Genomic DNA, 21,599 nt, shown 5'->3' with positions numbered 1-21,599 from the left:
ATGAAGTGATTTATCATATATTTAATATGTCCTATATAGTTTAAGTATTTCAATGCAAATATGTACAACCTGAAAGTATTCCTTGCTATATTTAGTATCCTGATATTACTCTTAAAATGTCAGATTTTTTTTAATGTTTGTATTTCTTGATACAAACCCATTCAATTTGCAAAGGCAAGTAGACTTTCTACATGGAAGACTTTGTTAACAGTTTTCATATGCCTTAATATTTCAGTTGACTCACTTAGATAGACAGTTTTGCTTATCCAGTAAGTAAAATGCTGACAGTGTTGTAATTCATATATTGAAATGGGGCCAGTAACACCTGCTAACCCTTGCTATAGCCTTTACTACAGAAGCACTTTCAAAGTGACAAAAAGAAAATGGTCGTAAACAAAGTTAATTTAACTTGAATAGAAATTAGAATACTTAAAAAGCAAGCAAGCAATATTAGCATCACTTCTATTCCTGGTGGTTTGTTACTTACGTAGTATTCGCAGAGGTAGTAGCCCTTTGCTTTTTGGACTTTTTGCAACCTGAGAAGTCAATTGAGTAGCAACTGAGCAGACAACCAAAATCTGCTTCTAGACAACAACCAGATTGGGTTTATTTGATAAAACATTTGCTTCTCTAATGCTCCGAACTTTTGTTGAAAACAAAATTGAGTTCTTGAGATTACAAAGGTGGTCTGGAAGATATTAAATCTATGTGAACAAAGGAACTTTGAGGTGCTTAGATCCTATGATAATGGATGCAATAGGAAATACTTGACCTGGATAGCAGTATCAAACCAAGCCTGAAGACAGCCTAAACCAATGGCTTGAAGCAGTTCCTGCTCATTTGAAAGAGATGTTAACTTTGAAGCTGAATGAGAATGTTGCCAACAGCATTCGTTATTTCACTGCCAAGAAAGATATGAATGATCGTGCTAGGACAATGTATTCTTCATGCTTCCTCATTTAGCAATGGGATCAAAACAAATTCCGTGTTTGGGGTCTGAATAAAAACTATCTTACGCTGTTCTTCAACTTGGTATCCAAGGGTGGGATTAATTTCACAAACTTTTAGGTGCCTAGAGTTCTCACATCTACATCTAAGCTAGTTGTCTGGGCTCCTTTAATATCACTTTAATATCATCATAAATGTTAATGTTTTAAGTAATTTGTTCCCTGGAATTCCCTATTCCCTCCTACCAACACTATGTAGATGATCAGCTCTGATCAGATGTTCACAGCGGAGACAGTGACAAGGTAGGCTAGAGGAATCCTACACTAAAAGTCTGCCATCAAAAACTTAGCTTTGTGCCACTGAGGATTTGCAGGGGGCAGAGGGCTGTTACAGTTAGTAACTATCACTTTCTTTCACTTGCCTACCTTTAATAATAGCAGTTATATGTTAACTATGTCCCAGAAACAGCCTGTCAAGTCCCATCTACACTTTCTTGAATAAAAAACTAAAACCAAATTTAATTTGTAAAGGAGCCAGACCTGAGCCATAACCCATGCTTTAGGTGAACCTAAAAGAGGAAAACGTGAAGCCTGGAACCATTGTTTTAAATAAACGTAGAAGTGGGAATTGGACATGTTGCTTACCCTCAGCTTCACCAGTTAGACATTTAGGCTACTCTCTTTCCCTCTCTCATTCTGCTTGCTCTTTTTCTTTCAAAAGGACAAAAAAAGAAAATTTGCTACCTATTGGTGAAGTAGGAGGGAACCTATATTTAGACAATATTTAGACAAATAATAGCACTTTAGGAAACTTTTACTGTAGGTATTATGAAATGCTGAAAGTAAGGTTAGACACACCTCATGGTCCCCACAGTAAACAAGTAAAATCTGTGCTTTTTATCTTTGAAAATGTGATTAATTTGCTTCAACAATGAGATGCAGTCCCAGTACTTCATCCTACTCAGCTGGAGCCCAGTCAGAAACATCAGTAGAACATCCTGTCTGGCTGAGAGATGCATAAACACTGCTTACTGAATGGGATTTAATCTAATGTTGATCTTCACGCAGTTGGTGATAACATATGTTTTGTGTTTTAATGGTTATCTTGTTTATCTCATCTTTCTGACTTAAGGCCAAATCCTTCTGTTGCATAGGTGCATTATTAATGCTAGCTGAAAATTAAACAACAAAAAGGCTTAATCGTTAAGAAAGTGCATTAGCCTACGTGGGCGCATTATTTTGTGTTAGCCTCATGTCCTCTCCGTACAGTGCCTATCTTTCTTGGGTTTGCATCTATTGTACCGCTTGTTGCAAATTTGTGACACAGTTAGGCGTTTAACTAAAGACCTTTTTTTTTTCTGGATGATGTAGGCATACCCTTTCATTGATTACTGTATAAATTCTAATCAGATCAACAGGAAGGAAGGAAGAACTAGACTCTCTGGACATGTACTTTTCAGGCTTGGCATCCTGTCTACTTTACCTTTGCAGAATACTACATAATTCTGAAATGCTCTACAAATAAAATGATTTATGGAAAAAGCTGTCCTGGTGTGTCACTAGCAGCTTACTTCAATTATATAGGTAAATTTTTTTTGAAGTAGTTGGCAATCGAAACATTCCTTACGGTCGAAGAAAATGCTGCATGTGAGAGCTACGGAAGTATCGATCTATTTTCCTCAGCTTGTGAGAAAGCGAGTGAATGTTTAATAGGGAGCTGGCTAGAATTTCAGGTGGGATTGCAGAAGATGCCATTTCCTGGTCTGTGGCTTTTGAGAGCCCACAAATGACAGGACAAATTCCTCCTTTGGCACTGGCATTTTATATATTGATCCTAAAACAGGCATAACCTAAGTACCACCATAGCAGATGTCTGTCACGAGCATTATGTCTTTTGCATGCACAATTGCTGTTTGTTTGTTTTATCAGCTGTGGGGTACTAATAAAACATCTAGAATAAGAAAATTACTATCAACAGGAACAAATCTTAGACAAGACCAAGGGGTTTCTCACATCACATTTCTCAGCTTATCCATTCTCAGCTGATTCTTTCACTTTCCTCCGTGTTTTGGTGTTGGTTTTATGATTTTTTTTCCCCTTGCTCATAGCAACAATTTAGCTGAAATAGATACAAGCCTGTAATCTCTTTATTTTCACTGTTTTTATGGTAATCCTCTCATGTCCATCTTCCTTCTTTTTCCCCTTCTTTTTAAACTATTTTTCTCATAATCATGCAGGGCTCAAATAACAGAGCCACAAGGGTGGCTTTCTTTTTACATATCTTTCCAGAGTTAGTATTCTTTTTTTAATTTCAAATAGTCTTTTTTTTTTAAATTCTTTGATATCGAGAATTTAAAAGCCAATGATTTTATTGTGAATTATTTGGGTTACAAAAAATTTAGAAATCAAACTGAAGTCAAACCTGCCTGTATTCTGTTTGCAAAGTACATTTTCTATGGAAGGTGGGGATTGAAAACTATATGACTATGAAGAGTGAGCCTTTATAGTTCCTGTTCTTGGGAACTACTAGGGAAAGAGCTGAGATCTCGAGACCTCTCTTGAAAGGGAAGAGACATAGTTCATGACAGGAACAGAGTGTACCAAAGAGCAAAGAGGTACAAAGTTTCCCTCGGTAGCTACTTAAGACTTCTAGAAAGAGCCTGTAAAAGGAAGGCCTCATATGCCCTAATTTTTTGATAACATAAACCTCTTTTTTTTTTTAGTGTAGATAAGTAGCACTAGGACAATAAGATACAGAATACTGAATGAGGGTGCAGAATAGTTATAGCCATCAAATGTATAAAAATTATATGTGCTGGAGAATCAGGTGAGAACGGGAAAATAGTTATTTCATACTAATCAGGGGAAAATGAACACTTAACTGGAAAATAGAATCTATTTTAAAAATGTCAAGAAATAGAAGTTGCACACAGTATGTTCACAATGTTTCTTTTTTTAAACACACATCCTTTATCTTAAAAGGGGGGGAGGGGGGAGTCATTGGTGGTGTTTATGGGGAACAGGGAAATGAAACTGCAATACGTAAATATTATATTGAAAAACATGTGGAGAAGGAATTAGTCTTGTGCTTAACTGAACACTGTCCAAAACAGAAAAAATACATGATTCTTCCTTCCCTCAAGCTGATTCAACTATCATGCAGTTCATAGCCCCCCATTCAGGAAGGTAGTTGAAGTAATCTGAGTCTAACTAAAAGTTAGAAACATATTTAAGTGCTTGCAGAACTGTGTCCCTTCTGATCAGTCATATTAAGATCCAAGCTCGGATTTTGCCCTTGTTTATACCTATGCAACTGAAAGTTTAATTAAGTTAATCATTGCTGGCAAACGTAATGACGATTGAATCTGGTTCCAAAAAAAGGTTCGCTCTGTCATAACTCTTCAAAAATGTTATATTGTGGTGGGCGAAGTTTGATCTATTGTAAGAAAGCTCAATAGATTTGGACAACAGCCGCTGAACAAAGGCTTGCTGGAGAATGTGAAGTGTTAATGTTTGCATGTTAAATTGCTTATGAAATATTCTGAGCATGTTTAAGCTTATGATAGGCTTGGGGTTTTTCATAAGCATTAAAACTTGTTCCTTGGGGGGAACAGATGTGTTTCCAATGGTTGGCCAAAAGTTCTCTTTTTGCTTTGACAATTATTATGTATTTCATGCAGCTATATTGTGTTTTGTTACGGGCTTTTATTTTTTCCATATTCTTCTGCTGTTGTATGTGTATGTGTAATATTTTTATGTTTAACTTAGATGGGCAGCGTTAACGAGACAAAGGGAGTATGCAGCAAGATTAGCGCATCTATAAAATGCTTCATTATTATCATAAATGTATTTCTAAACTTTTTTTAAAAAATTAACTTACTTTAAAACAAATTGGAGGACACTAAACATGCAAAATTAAAAATCCAAAGGTCAATTAATTCCGAAAGCCAAGCATTCTTAAAGCTGACATCCATTCAATGTGCGTTATTATAAAGGCTTTCATTACGTCATTATATGGTTTTCTTTCTTTAGCTACTCTTTTTCATGTGGAGATGACTGAGTAATTTGTGCTGGCATGGTCTTAAGAATCTGTGCTTTATTTTGGGCTAAGTTTTGTTTCCCCATGTGGCTGCTGGCAGGTAGGCCAGAGAAGGTGATTTCAGGGTCAAAACAGGAGGAAGAGGCTTTAACAGGCAGGCACAGGAGTTGGATGGCGCAACAGGTATAGCAGTAGCAGCCCAGGTTCTGACAGAAGTAATGGGGATGGCGTACAAATGCAAGAGGCTGCTTTGTGCCCTCCAGGTCTCATGGGGAAGGACAAAGTATCCAGATTCAATCTGCTGATTTTCTTTCAAGAAGCTCCTCTTCCTCATTTGGCCCAAACTGCTTAAAGCGTAAGTAGTTGCCAAACATATAAACAGATGTGCGGCTGAGAGTTTGGAAGCAGGATCACCCCTCAAAAAGCTTATCGCTTGACACTTATGACCTCAGCTTTCCTTACCTCTCACTTTGCTGACTGTGGGGAGGAAAGGTAAAGAGTTGATGCCTCTGTGCAGGTGGGAAACATTTCACGAGGTGTGCAAGTGCAGTATTTTCTCTTCCTTTGTAAAAAAAAAAAAAAAAAAAAAAAGACAAGCGGGGAGAAATGGCTTCACCACGGTCACCCCTGGCAAAGGGCTAAGGGTGGCCCGAGGGGAGGTGGAGAGCTATCGCGGAGAGCTGCTCCCTGAGGACGGCAGATGCCCCGAGGGCCCTGGAGCGGGGAGCCTAGAGCCCGGGCCCTCCCCTCGAGAGGGAGGGTGGGCGATGGAGAGCTCCCCGGGGGCTAGCGAGCCTCGGGCAGGGGCGAGCAAAGGCCGTGAGGGGAGCGCAATGGCTGTCAACACACGTGGGGGGGGGGGGGAGCGGGGGGGTAGGAGCGGCGCCCCTCGCTCAGCGTTTTGGGGTGGCTTTTCTTTCCTTGGCTGTCGTTAGCAAACCGCCGGGGGAGGGAGGTTGAGGCTTTTCCCTCAGTTCGCGGCTGCCGAGAAAGGGTAGCCGCAGGAGGACACCCCTGGGTGTAGCTGCCCTGCCTCACGGGGAACTAACTCGGCCTGGGAGCGGGGCCTCCTTCACCGCTCTCCCCGCCCAGGCCGGCGAGGGCAGCGTGCGGTACCTGTGTGTGGGGACTTGAGGCGCCCGCCTCCCGCCCAGCGCCGGCCGTTAACCGTTGCCTTCCAGCCTCGCCCGCTCGCTCGCCCCACGCGCGGCGGCAAGGGGCCGCGGCACGAGCGCTTATCGCCGCCGCTGACAACGCCGCGGCCCCGCCCCGCCCCCTGCAGCGGCGGGGAGCGGAGCGGGGCGGGGGAGGAGCGCGCGGGGGGGGGGGGGGGAGAGGTGCGCGGCTTCGCCTCCCTCCCCTTGCTCCCCCCCTCTCCCCCCCCCCCCGCCTCCCTTCCCTCAGCCAATCGGCGCGGAGGAAAGCCCTCGTGCCGCTGACGCCCCCGCGGGAGCCCCCCTTTTAAAATAAAGCGGCGGCGGCGGGTCGCCCCTCGGTGCGCGGCGCGGCGGGAAGAGGGGGGCGCGTGTGTGTGTGTGTGTGGGGCGGGCGGGCGCGCGCGAGCGAGCGGCGGGGCGGCCTCGTTCGCGCCACACACACACAGACAGGCACGGACAGACAGACAGAGCGCCGCAGGATGCCCGCAGCTCCCGCGGCGAGGGGCTGAGGCGGGCGGGGGCCGAGAGGTCGCGAGGAGGAGGAGGAGGAAGGTGGTGAAGGCGGGAGCGGCGCGCGGGGAGGGTCTGGTGCCCGCTCCGCTCCGCTCGGCGGCGCGGCGGAGGATGGCGCCGGTGAGCGAGAAGCTGGCGCCGCAGGGCGCGGGGGACCCCGCCGCCGCCGCCCCCCTGCCCGGCCCGCCGCCGCCGGCGGCCGTGGTGGTGGAGCCGCGGCGGGAGAACGGCGGCGAGCGGTGCCCCGGCAGCGGCAGCCCGGCCGCGCCGAGCGGCGAGAGCGGGGCCCAGCCCCCGGCGGGGACGGAGGGCCCCGGGAGCGCGGGCTGCCCCGGGAGCGCGGCGCCCGAGCCCCCCGAGGGCGGCTGGGGCTGGGTGGTGATGCTGTCCGCCATGTGGTGCAACGGCGCCGTCTTCGGCATCCAGAACTCCTGCGGGGTCCTCTTCGTCTCCATGCTCCAGCTCTTCGGCGGCGGCGAGGACAAGCAGCTGGCGTTCAAAACAGGTGAGGGGGGCGGCGAGGGAAGGGGCCGGGGTGGCTTCCAGCCCTTTCCGCCTCGGGCCTCTCCCTGCCCCCAGCCCGGGCGGAGAGGGTGCCCCGGGCGGGAGCTCTCGCTGCCAGCGCTGCAGCCGCTCCGGCTGTCGGTGCCCGTGCCCCGCAGGGCTGTCAGGGCCGGCCTGCGGCCGCTGCCCGGCCCCCGCCGCTTTGTCCGCAGGCGGCGGGACCCCCCCGGGGCGGGCGGGGGAGCCGGGCCGGAGCCTGCCCCGCCGCAAGCACGTGGGGCTGGGCCGAGGGACTCGGAAATACTCGTTTCATCGAGGCGGGGAGAAGCCCCTCTCCCCTCCCTGCGGGGGTTTGCGCTCCCAGCCGTGCTCCAGAGGCAGGGCTTGGGGCAGCGAGCTCCTGGGACATCGCGGGAGAAGCTGCGGGGAGGGAAGCAGGTGTACTCTGACTCCTTCCACAGCGGCATTTTTAGGCGTCTGTCATCGTGCATTATGGGAAAAATGCATACTTTTGGTCCCAGAAAGTTTTATTCCCCCGCCCCCATTGGCCTAATGATTAGTCGAAATTATTACAGTGGGGTATAGCGGCACTTAAAATATGTCAAGAATGGGCTTAACAGTTCCCAAAACCAGCATTTCGATGTGCAGTCTAGTTACTGCTGTAACCAATATCCCAAACCTCACCAGTAAAGTTAATGAGGTTTATTACACTCCAAAGATGTAACAGTACTATCACAATCAAATCTCTACTCTGCTGTTACTAATTTAAATCATTCTAGACACAAGTATCAACTAATTCAAAAGTCAGCATATATTCTATTTTATTTTATGTAAGTTCTCTTTGAAAAGTGTCTTGTGCTTTGACTTTGTAAGTTGAGGAAATGCAGTTTTTGGCTCTCACAATAATAACAAATTAATAATTATAATAATTTCTTATAGTAAATAATAATAAAGTTGGCTCATTTAAAAGGTAGCTTACATAGTGAAAAGAAATGTTAGAAAACACAGACATTGTCTTTTATGGTTTTGTTCTTCACTAAAAAAAGGTGTTCTGGCTATGTAGCCCTGCAGAGCTGTAAGCCTTCTAGGAAACTTTCTCAGTACAGAGTGGTGTTACGGACCTTGAAAAGAGTTCCGAAATTTGTTTTTCTCAAATATCAGGAGAAGTGGGCCTAAAGTTGAGATGTAGGAGGCAAAGAAGCTGACTTTCCTCCCCTGACTTAATAAAAATATTTTTGTCTGAAGTAGAAAACCAGGGCAGGTGTTTAGATTGAAGTGAGAAAGCTGGAGAGCTGTGGTAGAGCATTAAGTGATGTGCTCTCCAGTGTTTGAACTGTTTGTGGTGATGTACAAGGTGTATTGCTTAGTGTTCTTGAGCTAGAAAGATGGGAAGCTGTGTATGTCTACACGTCAGGTGTGGCAGTGCCTTCACAGAAGGGAAATGCATATCCAGAAGTAGGTGCCTAGGCTCCTTAGCCTGTACAGGAGAATAATGTGATTGTTCAGAGGAGGTGCTGTGAACACTTGCGTGCTAACCTGGGAGCCACTGACCAGGTGGCTTTGTAAAAAAATGCAGAGTACCAACAGCCACCCATGTATTTCTGTCTGTTCATGGTACAGAGGTGTAATTGCTTTTTCTGAGAATCTGGTTCTCTAGTAATGATGTCTCAAAATAGTTGTATTGTACTTAAAAAAAAAAAAAAATTGACTTGTAGGTAGTAGTGCAGTAGTCAAAATAATCAACAAGAGGAGGACTGAAATTGTTATCTCTTACCTTCCAGAAAAGTAATTGCACCACTGGTGTTCAAGTGAGGTGAGATTGCAGGTGTGCTCCACCCATGTTGTTAAAAATTTGCCCAACTGCAGAAAAGAGTGGGGGGAAAAAATGGAACCTGCCTTTAAAGCCTAATTGTTTTACATCCTGTTTAGAAGAAGAGGAAGAGTTCAGAGTACTGGATGCAGCCAGCACCTCCTGCATGACTTTTTTATTAAAAAAAGACCCAAACCTACAGCTGCATTTTGGTTTGCTCTGTCAGATGTGCTCTGGTTTGGGTAATGCAGAAGACACTCATTTTGCTTTTTTAAATCCGAATGTGTTTAAGTTGAGGGAAAGAGCATGAGATAGCTGCCTTGACTAGATGACTTGTGTGTATCTGAAGGAGGAGCACTGCAAATACAAAAGCACCTACTGTAAACAGCAGAACAGCAGATAAAAAGGTGTCCTTCCTTTCAATACCTGAAAGTACCCTAATATATCTGGGCACCGTAAGGGCTAAGCAGCAACTGTCAAACAGGACTTTTTGTTCCTTAATGTTGAACTTCATCACCTAGAAACTGTTTGTCTACTATTCTGTTTCTCTTGTTGAAGATAGGACCAAGAGTGAACTGAACTAAACAAATTCTGATACAATACTTAGCTTGCCATAAAGGGGAGCTATGATCAGAAATGGCAAATTGCACTTAGTGTAGCTCTTACTGAACAGTGATTGATTAGCTGGCACGCTGTAGAAAGAGATTTTAGTGTTAGCAAAAACCCTAGCTTGATCATTCCCATGGCATTGATTATAGTATTTAATCTAGTTAGTCTCTTGTGTTAGGACTAATTGCGACTTAAAACTGGCAGTGGAAACTGAGTTTGCGTCAGATTTAATGAATTTGAAAACTGCGATTTGTAATGAAAGCTTTCTTGCTGTGTGGCTTTGCTTTGGAATACAAAGTTTAATATTCTACTCCTTCTGAAAAATAAATTATTTCTTTAAAATCTGAAATGCTGATTTTTGAGGCATGAATATTTCAGACTATCTTTCCTGGGACCCGAGGTGTCTGTGGAGTCTTGCAGTTGATCCAAAGTACCACAGAACTGAACTTTTTTAAACTACAAGATTACTTAGCTGTTGTCAGAAGTATGCGTGTTGCCAAAAGTTTTTGTGTGTCTGTGCTTTTGGGACCAGCCAATAGTAGTCTCTTGCCTGGTGTTTTCCTCAAAAAGAGGAATTAAGCAGGCTATAGTATGTGCTATTCTTGTTATCTCTTAATAATGTTTTGTAATCTCTTAATAATGCATGCCTATCTCTATGTAAGGCAAAATGGGAGGGAATTAAGTAATCATAATATGTGCTATTTTCGTTATTTTTAGTAGATGGATGGATATTTATCAGTATAAAAGGCAAAATGGGAGGAGGCAGAGGGGAGGAGGATGTAGTCAAATGACTCTGCCTTGCAGGTAAAGAGTGGAAGGAACCAAAAGTACAGACAAGGCAGCAAGGCTGTCTCCAGAATGCAGCATTGGCACTGGATAAATAAGGTGAATAACTATAATTAACATTGTTGCAGGACTTAGGAGTGTTAATGGAAAAACTTGTACTGTGGGTTATAGAGGGTTCACAAATTTCCTCAAGGGGCATCTAATTATAATTCATATTTTTTACAAAAAATTTTGAACATAACTAGTATACAATATTTTGGTATTCAAATTGATGACTGGTTGTTGAAGGAATGTACTAAAGATAATAGACACCAGGATATCTATAACAAGGAGCAGAAGGCCAAGAGATCTCTAAAACACTGAGCATATATCCTTGAGTGTCAAAACACCCCTTTACTCTTTTACTAGTCAGCAAGATCCACTAATTAGTGACCCCTAAGTGAACCAGATAATTATAATATGAAAATCACACCTCTGTTGGAAGAGCTACCCACCTCCAAAGGGAGACCCCCACCCACTGAGCATGCATAGTGATTTTAGAGGGAGCTATGTCTTTAAATTGAAGCAAAAGTAGACATAACCAACTACTAACAAGTAGGTGTCAAAGCAAAAGTAGAAATAACCCATGACTAACAAGTAGGTGTTAACAGTAGGTGTAGTGACTTTGTTTAATTGTATAAATATGTGAAGCAAGGATAACAGGGTGTACTAGCTTTGGAATTACCACTAGCACCCATCTCTGTGCAGAAATGGAATAAAGCAACTATCTTGACTCAGTGTGTGAATTGGTTCTTGCACACCAGGTGAATAACACATCTTAGGGACAACATTATTAGTAAAAAGCTTGTTTCTTTGGTTATGTAGTGTACTATTTCCATTGTTTCCTTATGTAGCGAGTTTTTTGTTCAAAAGCTAATTGATGCACAACTACAAAGAGGAAAAGCCTCCAATGTAAGTATAGGAAGATGTGGCTGAAGTCTCAGGAAACTACTCCGTTTGTTATTTATAGCTTGTTGTGTTTGAGGAACAAATTGGGTGGAAAAATGCAATGGCAACGAAATATGGGAGGCTCTTAGTCCTTGGAAATAGGGCAGACCTAGTAGGCCTCAAGTGTTCAAATGCAATTGTAGTCTGACTGTCCTTGAAGGGGAAGGATTGGGCCCTGGGGCCACTCCAGGTTCTGGCAGGAAGAGCACTTTGTTCTTTTCCCTGTTGGCATTGGCACAGCGGGATGTGGAGCACTGAGGCAGCCCCTGTGTTGTCTCAGTTAAGAGATCTGGCATGTGAGCCTCACTAGTCCTGTGTTGTGCTCTCTTGATAGATGCCTCTGCTATATAGGTTTTTGTGTGTGTGCAAATAAATACTAAGATACTAGTGACAACAGAGAAAAAGAGTGGGTTTTATTAAAAAAAGGTAGATAAAAATACTAGTTCTTCTGGTTTAATTAATCTTTCTATGATTTACAATGCTGGTTCTGTAATGCCACTGGATTATTCTCTGTATGTTTGTTCATCTTCACTTGTACAAATAGACCTGCACAGTGAGTATATACTGTTATTACTGTTCTGCATCCTCATGTTTGTTTTGTGTTAGCAAGTGTTATTAGAAGACAGTGCATCAGCTGGCCTGAACCGGTTATCTGTGTGCTTGTATGTACCTACCTTGGTTTGACTTTGTAAGGTGCAGCCTTTGGTGATGTGTCTGGATATTAGAATGATTGGTAGTTCACTGAGCTGGCTTAACCCCATCAGAACCATTGGGACTCCTGGAGCTGGATTGCTGTGGGTCTGATAGGGCAAGGAGGAGAGTTCTGCCTTTGCTGTCATATCCAGGCCATAACTTGGATACTGTGAAAATGATGTTGGATGACTACAGAGATCTACAAGTGTTGAGAACAAGTGAACCACTACTGTATATGGTAACTTAATTTTGCTGAGCAGGGCTGGCTTTTTAATTTAACAGGGCAGTTTGAAATTGAGAAGTTTTTCCTTTATAGTGTGGCCAGCAGGAGCAGGGAGGTGATTGTCTCCCTGTACTCGGGACTGGTGAGGCTGCACCTGGAATACTGTGTCCAGTTTTGGGCCCCTCAATACAAGAAGGACATTGAGGTGCTGGAGCGTGTTCAGAGAAGGGCAACAAGGCTGGTGAAGGGTCTGGAGCACAGGCCTTATGAGGAGCAGCTGAGGGAACTGGGATTGTTTAGCCTACAGAAGAGGAGGCTGAGGGGAGACCTTATCACTCTCTACAACTACCTGAAAGGAGGTTGTAGTGAGGTGGGTGTTGCTCTCTTCTCCCAAGTAGTTAGTGATAGGATGAGAGGAAATGGGCTCAAGCAGCGCCAGGGGAGGCTTAGGTTGGAAATTAGGAAAAACTTCTTCACAGAAAGGGTGGTCAAGCATTGGAAGAGGCTGCCCAGAGAGGTGGTGGAGTCCCATCCCTGGAGGTGTTCAAAAAGCGGGTAGATGTGGCACTTTGGGACATGGTTTAGTCTAGTCTACCCTTGATTGGCTTAAAGTGGACTTGGTAGTGTAGGTTAATGGTTGGACTGGATGATCTTAAAGGTCTTTTCCAACCTAAATGATTCTATGAATCTTGCTACCTTTCTGAGCTTTGCTTCAGAGATAAAAACACGATCAGCAGTTTTGTTATCATTCAGGACCTTGTTCTGTAACTGCCCTTCACAACCACACTTTCATCTCTAATTCAATGGGATGTGGTTTCCAGTACATTGGGAAGCTTGGCAAGCTGGAACTATGTCACATGGCTTATGAAAAAGCAGCTGACTTCTTTTTCTCTTTTTAAAAAGAAATAAATCAAATTTGGAACACAGAAGTTCCAAGGTACAAGAAAGCACACTACTATGTAACAGTTTGATCAATAAGGATTACATTGCAATGAAGGATGTAGTTCCACAAAAACTGGGACCAATGGATATCGGTGTACGTAGTCTGCCTTCCTTCCCATGTTTGTGCTGCCATTGAAACCAGTGCAGGGAACCAGCAATGCGAGCAGACTGGCTGAAAACTAACCTGATGTGAAAGTAATGATTCACTTTATTCAGCTGCAGTCATGTTTTTGTACTCTTTTGACCTGGCTTTGTGATTATAAATATATATGTAAATGAAGGCTCTGGAGTAGTTGAAATTATGACTGAGTCAAACTGGAAAGAAAGTTGAAAGTAGTTTCTTTAGTATGCTGTCTCTCTTTAGGATGGAATAGTTAATACCACCACTGTTTACACCTGCACATATACCTTTATGCCTCCAGCTCTGGACCATTTCTCTTGTACTCTTGAAAACTAGTTTGTAGACTGATTAGCCTTGTGCCTGCTAGTTAGGTTGTCTTTTTGTGTTTTTCTCTTGTTGGAATTTACATTGTTTAGATCTCTTCATGTTCCAACTGCTGATTTAACTTGCAACAAATTGCTTAATTAAGGAGAATAATCTTCCTAATGTGTCTGAAAGCTAGTTACCAGTTTATTTTTGTGGGCTTCTTTAGAGGTAGTACATTAATTTCACAGGGATGAACCACCCCTATAAAATTCTGAAGATGGCCGGCTATTGCCACCACTCGGCATTAAATGCGTGTGCCTCAAATTATGAGCTTTTGTGTGCTGCCTTTCAGAAAAAATGGTATCCTCTAAAATCTCCTTCAACAAAATCCACCTAAATACTTTTTACTGTACTTTATTCATGAGGTAAAAAGTTGGATGAAAGCAAAATGCTATTGAATGTCCTGCAGAGTAATTTGCTCTTAGTGTAACCTTATCAGTAAAGATGAAACTCTCTTAAAGCTATTACATTGTTGCAACACTAAAAAGCTAAATGTAGTGAGTGGTTGCCTGCAGCTATACTAATCTAGTTACATGCATCAAAGTAATGAAAGAGTTCTTAGAAATGAGGTCAAAATAGTTTAAAACATCTTTAAAAAAATTAAATGAAAGTGTTAAAATGAAGCTTTATTTTTGGCTTATTTTTTATTCATAAGAGAAATGCCCTCTTTGGTTCTTCAGAGAGCATTAAAACTAAATGTTTTCCAGTCTCATCCTTAAATGGCAATTTCTAAAGGGTGTGTGTAAAATCTTTTTATTGAGCACTCTCACTTCTAATCCAAGTAAGCAGCAGTATCATGTGGTTAGACTGTTCTGCGGATGGATGAAGACTCAAACTTGGTTTGATTTCCAAGTAGCAGAAGAAACTTTTTTTGTCCTTCATTTTGAAGATTCTTTATCTAGATGGCTTGCTGGCCTGTCATCTGCCATTTTGCTTTCAGACTAAGTGGCTTCGGACTGGTGTGTGTGTACATACATATATATTTTCATGTGTGTGTCTCCTTATGTGTTTTCCTTGAATAAATCTTTCAAGTCCTAACAGTGGGTTTTTTTTCCCTGTGGAACATTTTTCATACCCTTAGTTGATGTTATTTCTTTGTCATTGTCTCTGATGTTTCTATAAACCTTCTGTTATGTGGAGAAGAAAGGTACTGTGTGTCATATTCCAAATGAGGCTCTGCTGTTTTTTGGTATGACATGATGTACTATGATGATGCTGTGCTATCTAGTTTGCATTATTTACATAATCCAATGTTTTTCTTGCTGTTTTTTATTAATACCTGCATTCAGTGGACTTTAGTTGGCTTTGAAGTTTTCCAGTGTGCATTGCTCCTCATTCTTCATCTTTGTTTTGTTTAATTGGTCCCTGTAGTCTGTTCACTGTTGTCTTATTCATCCATTCTGGCTACCATTCTTTGAGGTTCCTCAAATCCCTTCCTGATTTTTTGAGTTAGCCTAAGTAACTGCTGTCTAAAGAGGAAGCTAGCAAAATGTATATGTTTATTAACAGTCCCTCTTCTTAGACTTAGCAAGATGTACCAGTGCTTAGTGTTGTTTGCCTATCCATAAAGATGATTTAATCTTAATTGACTTTGCTTTGCCTGTGGACACTTTAAGTTTCCTGATAATATTCTGTCTCTTTTCTCATTATTTGATTTCCTGAGCCTCTTAAGAGGTGTGTTGTTAAAGGCCAACTTGAAGTTTAAATGTTAATGGTCTCTCTTCCTTCTATTTAGTTATTAGTTTTGCACGAAGAAATGCAGTGGACTGTTCTCAAACTGTTACAGCATAATCTGTCTATTTACTCTTTTAGCCAATTTGAGTTAATTCAGTAATTATAGATAATAACAAAATGGTTATGGTTGTAGCCCCTCTGCTTGGAGCAACATCTACTGGAGCAGGCTGCTGAGGACCTTGCCCAGTTGGGTTTTGGCCATCTCCAAGGATGGAGACTTCACAGCCTATGTGGGTGACCTGTACCAGTGTTTGACCACCCTTGCAGTAAAAAAGATTTTTCTTGCATTTAAATGGCATTTCCTGTATTTCAATTTGTGCTCATTGCATCTTGTCCTTTCACTGAATACCACTGAGAAGAGTTTGGCTCAGTCTTTTTTTACTTCCTCTCCTCTGGTACTTATGCACACTTATAAGATTTCCCTGAGAGCTGTTTCTTGAGCCTAACCGACCCCACCTCTCTTAGCCTGTCATTGTATGTCAGATGCTCCAATTCCTTGATCATCTTTGCAGCCCTTTGCTGGATTCACAGTAGTAAGCAGACTACCTGCTCCTCCTTCAGCACAGTTGGGCATTCAACCTATTGAAGCTTCAGGGTCTCGGAGAAGATAAAGTCAACCTCTTTCTTGTCATCTTCGATGCTGTGCAGTGTGCTGAGCACCTCCCACGTTTCCTTCATTTGGTAACACACATACTTGACCAGCACATACCTCCTGCAGGCAAGTCGTCTGGCTCCTGCTGCCCTAGGGGCCCCAGATCTGCTCAGATGCATCCTCCCTCAGGAGCACAGTCTGGGGCTGCAGCTATGGTGTGACAGGGACAGTTGCTCCACTGGTTGCTGGGGACTGTGCCCTGCAGCATCACCACTGCTGAGCGAGTGTTTGCTCTTCTGAGAAGAGCTGCTGGCCTTCTTTTGTATGCCCTGCTGCTGGCTAACTGCTGTGCAAACTGCTGTGTCTGGCTGCCTCGGCTGCGCTGTTGGAGCTGTGCTCTAGGCCAGCCCCTTTCATAGTGTGAGGGTTCAACAGTCATGTGAAATTTGGTGTTTAAAGTTTTCTCGATTTTATATAGATATTATTTGCTATTAGAAGAGCCACTTGCAGATAATCTTAAGCAAGGAACTAAATGACAGTTCAGGTTTAGCTGTAGAATTGTTATACATGTGGAAATTGTCCTAATCAGTATTTCAAGTCCTCATTTCTAGATTTATGGATTAGTTTATTAATACTTATAAAGCATTTGGGAATTGGTATAAGTATTTGATCAGTCACATGAAAGCATCTTTAGTTTGCTAAATGTTAAGGAAATCTTGTAATTGGAACTCTCGATATTTTTCTAGTCTTTTAAACAAAATGTGTGTTAAAAGATCTTCAGTTTAGTTTTCAGAAATACGTATGTAAGTCTTAGTCTGGATTTTTTCCAAATCTTTATGTAATGTAACATCATCATAGGGAGGAGAAGGGTTTGTTGGTCTGAATTATGAATAAAAACTTTTAATAGAATCGTACACCTCAGAGATCATGCTTTGAAATGAGAGGAATATTCATAGAATTTTAACTTGCATTGTGGTGTGTTGCTAAGGAAAATAAGGATTTTTCAACAAACATTGATCTATAATGCTTAGCAAGTAATTGCCCAATTTGAAATTGCTTCTGCTCTGTGAACTACAAGGATGGAGTTGTACTGATTACTTGGCATAGAAGTTAATGTAGCACTGATAATATAACTGCTTTATTTTAGAATACCCATTGTGGCAGAATGAATAATATAGGTTCTTTCATATCTCTTCCACAAATTTTTTAATCTTCTGTATTGTGAACACACACAGCCTTAGTCTACTGCAGTTTAACCTTCAGCAAATATGTACAGAAAGGATAATTCTATGAGAAAACATTCCCTTGTGATCTTACATTATCTGTTTTACTTCCAGAAATCTAATTTATTACAATAATAGCAGCCCTGTTTTATATCCTGCCATTAATTTTCATGGGAACTGGATAGGAACGACTTGCTCGAATAGCTAAGTTAGAGTAGCAGCCCTCTAGCAAGGATGGGACCAATTTAAAAATCATCAGTGTTAGTTCCCACACACAGGAAGGCATTACTGGGATGTTGAACCCAGCCTCTTGCTGTTATCAGTAGCATGTCTATAATCCCAAGGAACCCTTAGGTGGGGGGGTGTATTTGGACCAGTTGTAAAGCAACTTTCTTGTTGCCTGTTTGCTGTGATACGCAGAAGTAGTGAATTCTTTGGCTATCTTCTGCAGTGCGCTGTGTTCGTTAGAGCTGTACTTTATGTTCGAAGTACCTCAGAATAGTTTTTCTTTTGCATTTTTTAAGAACATACATATATGAGGAATAATAAGTAATTTAAAACATGCTCGCTATTAATTTAATTCCTTTAATCTGTAACTATTGTCCTTTTGTAAATGACTTGTGAAATGGACAGTAAGGATTGTCTTCTGGCTCATGGTCTGTGTTTTAGCCATTTTTTCAAGATGTTTCAATAATGAGGTTCCAAATAGAAAATGCATTGGGTAAGTACACAGAAAACTTTCTAGTTCACTGTAAAGAAGTATGTTGATACCACAGCTGACAGATTTTTAAATGATTTAATTTTAACTCTATTTTATCAATGCTGTAACTCTGAGCAAGGATGAAACACTACAGTGGAATGTCCTAAATAAACTGATCTTTAAGCTTTCCACTTCTGTAGTCTATTCTGCAGTTCATTTCTGCAGAAATTAACAGTCTGTTCTTTTGGAACAAAAAAATAGCTTTGATAATTGCAAGTTCATTATATGATGACCAGGAACAGTGTTCTTGCATACAAGGCAAGGAAGTTGCTCTTTTGCCAGAAAAAAGTCTTAACTACAACACCAAAAAAGCATTCTTCTAATTAAAGAAGTCCTAGTTTGTGCTCTTACTGTATTGCATTGAATGCTTAAGAGCCAAAGAATTCAGGAAAAGAACAGAGAATGTTAGTATTCATTAAAAAGTGATCCATAGTGAATGTTGAGATGTGCCTCATCTTTGGAGGCTTTTGTCTGTCCTGTCTCTGGTATTGGTACTCCAGACCCCCCTTTTGTCCATGGACTGACTGTTGTGACTCTGTCCTGTTTACTTTCTATATCCAGGTGTGTACTATCAGCATGTCTCTTAAGCTGCTGCTTAGTTTGCTCTAGACTAACGATCTTGGATGGTAGCTAAGCAGTATACAGAATGAACAGCTGAACAAGGACACTGGTGTAAAACAGAAATCAATGTGGTTTGCCCAAGGAGGCCTGTACCTCCTATCACAAGTACTGAGTGTTCTTGGGCCACACAGCCAGGGTTTACTTGGACAGTAACCTGATCCTGTGTTATAATTAAACATGCTGGGATTGGAATAATCTCAATGGGGTACATAGATTGAAAGCCTACTTATTGTCAGTTTGCTCCATGTTTCAGAGTGGTTTGAACTGGTTGATAACATCAGCTGGTATATAATGCTGCTTTTTTTTTTGAGAGGGAAGAAGGTGTGGTAATGGTGCTTTACCTAAAGATGCTATTAACCTCAAAGCAAGCGAGAGTGAAATCAAGAACCTGAACTATGGTGCATATTTGGGACATGTCAGTGGTATGTGTCATGGCTCAGAGTAACAACCTTCTCAAAGCTGATGTAGTGTTGCTAGATAACAGTTTTTCAAATCTTGAGTGTACAATTTATATGATGACTTTTGGGTTCTCCTTCAACTCACTTGCAAAAAATACTGCCTGTGGCCCCTTGAGTTTGTTGGTTTAAGTTGTCATGTGTGTGAAAAAACTGAAGATATGTACTTTAAAGAAAGGCTTTGTGGCTTTGGCACATAAAAGCAAATTTGAAATTGCCCTTTGTTCTTTTATACCTTCAAGTAATTTCCTACCTTTGAAATATCTATGTAGCTTAGGCTCTTTAAAACCCAACATTGCATTCCGAACTTGAAAGAAATTAGAACTCTCAGTTTATGATTTCTGACACTGGTGGGTGCAGGCAGTGATCTAGAAAATTAAATCAACACTAGGAAGTTTTCTGGAAGCTTAAATAAAATGTGCAAGCTCGAGACATATTTTTCTAATCCTATCAGAGTAACCCCATTTTTTACAAATTGAAGCATGGAGCATTAACAGCTTTTTACACCTCTGTACATATCGAAGTTTTTTGTTCATAGTGCAGCAGTTTAATGAACATTTAGTTTCATGCAGTGAAATCACTGACCCTTGAAGGTATATGTGTGGGGGACGGGGAGAGAACTGGATAGCTTAGTGGGGAGGCTGGAGTAGAACTGCACAAAATTGGTATGGACAATGTTAGTCTTTGTATGCACAGTCAGAAGTTTAGTCAGCATGACCCAGCTCTGGTGTTCTGGATTTTTATTGCTTTTTCTAATATTAGGCAAAGAAAATAGTATGTTGCATGTAGTTCATGCTACCTTAGAGTTGTAAAACTGATTTGCCTATGCAAATACTTTCAAGAAATGGGACAAAATGCTTTTGTAAGCTTCTAATTTCAAATAGTGTTAATCCACTGTTCAGTGCATTTGTTTTTCAGACAGTATTAACCTTTTATACATGTTTTATTTATTTAATGTACATATTTATTAATGTATATTATATGATACAAGTTCAGTCTCTATCAAGGTCTGTGACAAAACAGCTGTATACTGTATTAATAAATTATTTTAGCTGAACATGTATTTCAGCAATTGGTCAAAATATTTTAAAATATTTTGTAAATAATATAGCAGTTTATGAAGGATAACTGTATTGGGAAAATACAGGCGGGGACACGCAGATACCCTACAAACTACTCTGCTGCTTGTTCTTCAGGATATGGTCATGGCTGCCTTGGAGCAACTGAGATTTCATTCCTGTTTTATGAGGTATCCCACCTATCAGTCTTCTAGGTGCATATTTTCCTGATCAGGGTAGGTAAGTGTGGTGCTATAAACAGAAAATTTAAAAGCCAGGAGATAAATTGTATCATGTCTTTACAACTGCCTACAACTGGGCCTGTCTGGTTGTTCTGGAGTTTCAAACAAAAAGGGTGTAGGTTCTTAATGTGAGAGCGTTCCTGTAGGCTTCAAATTAAGGATCAGAATGAAAAGGATACAAACGTAATTTCAAGATGAAATTTTGCTGCAAGTTTTACATTGCCTTCTGAAGGTGATAAATCTTAGCATTTCTCACTGCTTCTTGTTCATAAGCAGTGTGGATTCTGTGAAAACTGAGAGTGGGATAGGAACTGAGAAATTGCTGGTCAGTGTTTACTCTGCAGAAGATGTTGGTATTACAAACAGTATTAGAATGGAAAGACTGTCATTGTTTTTATCAAGATATTGCTTTAAAAACAAAGTTGGAGCTCTGCTTTTCTTGAGCTTTTGCAGAGCTCTGTAGAGCACTGCATGAACTGCTGTGTAACTCCTCTTCAACATACTTATTTATGTTTTTCTGGAAAAGAACAATTTCTGTGACTGAGATACCACAGTTTGGGCATGATGGCTTAAAACCTGGTCACTGGTTTTCTTGGGTGTTAAACTAAAAACTGAAATGGAGGAGGCTCAATGGACTTCAACAGATAATTGAGTGGTGGTCATATTTAGCCTTAGAAATGACTAGTAGCAGTAATGTGGACAAGGTGACTAGTTTGCGAATTTCTGGCTGGTGTCATTGTAGCTGACTAGTAGATTTACTGGATCTTCTCAGAATTTAAGTAAATCATGCTTTTTTCTTTTAAGACATTAAATGCCAGACTTTGTCCACATAGTTTCTAGCACTGTTTCCTGTGTTATAAATCAGTGATGATTCTGATCAAATACGTTATTAATATACTTAAGAATCAATGCTGATAATATTTCCTGTTCTGGAGCTTAAGATAAATCTTTGACTTTTGCTCTGCATCCTGCTTCATAGATATGTATAAAATTAACAGTGTTACTTTTATGACCTATATGACAAAAGTCCATAAACCTTTCAACTGGAGGAGGGGGAGAGGTTGCCCTCTAACAATCACAGTATCTTGTATATACCTTATCTGTTTCCTAACAAGCTATAGACCCTCACTGCCTACTCTTTATTTTTAGCAAAGGCAGTGTGTCTACTCTGTAATGCAGGGCCCTCCATCAGTTTGTAAGCTTTACCTTTTCTTAAC

General features: G+C 41.6%; 1 protein-coding gene across 1 annotated transcript in view; it reads left to right on the top strand.

Annotated features, from left to right (window-relative positions):
• The first annotated feature begins 6,767 nt into the window (after positions 1 to 6,767).
• Positions 6,768 to 21,599, top strand: part of SLC16A10 (solute carrier family 16 member 10) — a 72,713-nt gene continuing 57,881 nt past the window's right edge. Inside the window, exon 1 of the mRNA XM_075708107.1 lies at positions 6,768 to 7,161. Coding sequence (XP_075564222.1) covers positions 6,768 to 7,161 — 394 coding nt within the window. The remainder of the gene's footprint in view (positions 7,162 to 21,599) is intronic.

This window comes from Pelecanus crispus, chromosome 3 (genome assembly GCF_030463565.1).
Source record: "Pelecanus crispus isolate bPelCri1 chromosome 3, bPelCri1.pri, whole genome shotgun sequence".
Lineage (NCBI taxonomy): Eukaryota > Metazoa > Chordata > Aves > Pelecaniformes > Pelecanidae > Pelecanus > Pelecanus crispus.
The sequence above is the reverse complement of the archived record's forward strand: the minus strand, read 5'-3'. Positions and strand labels throughout refer to the sequence as shown.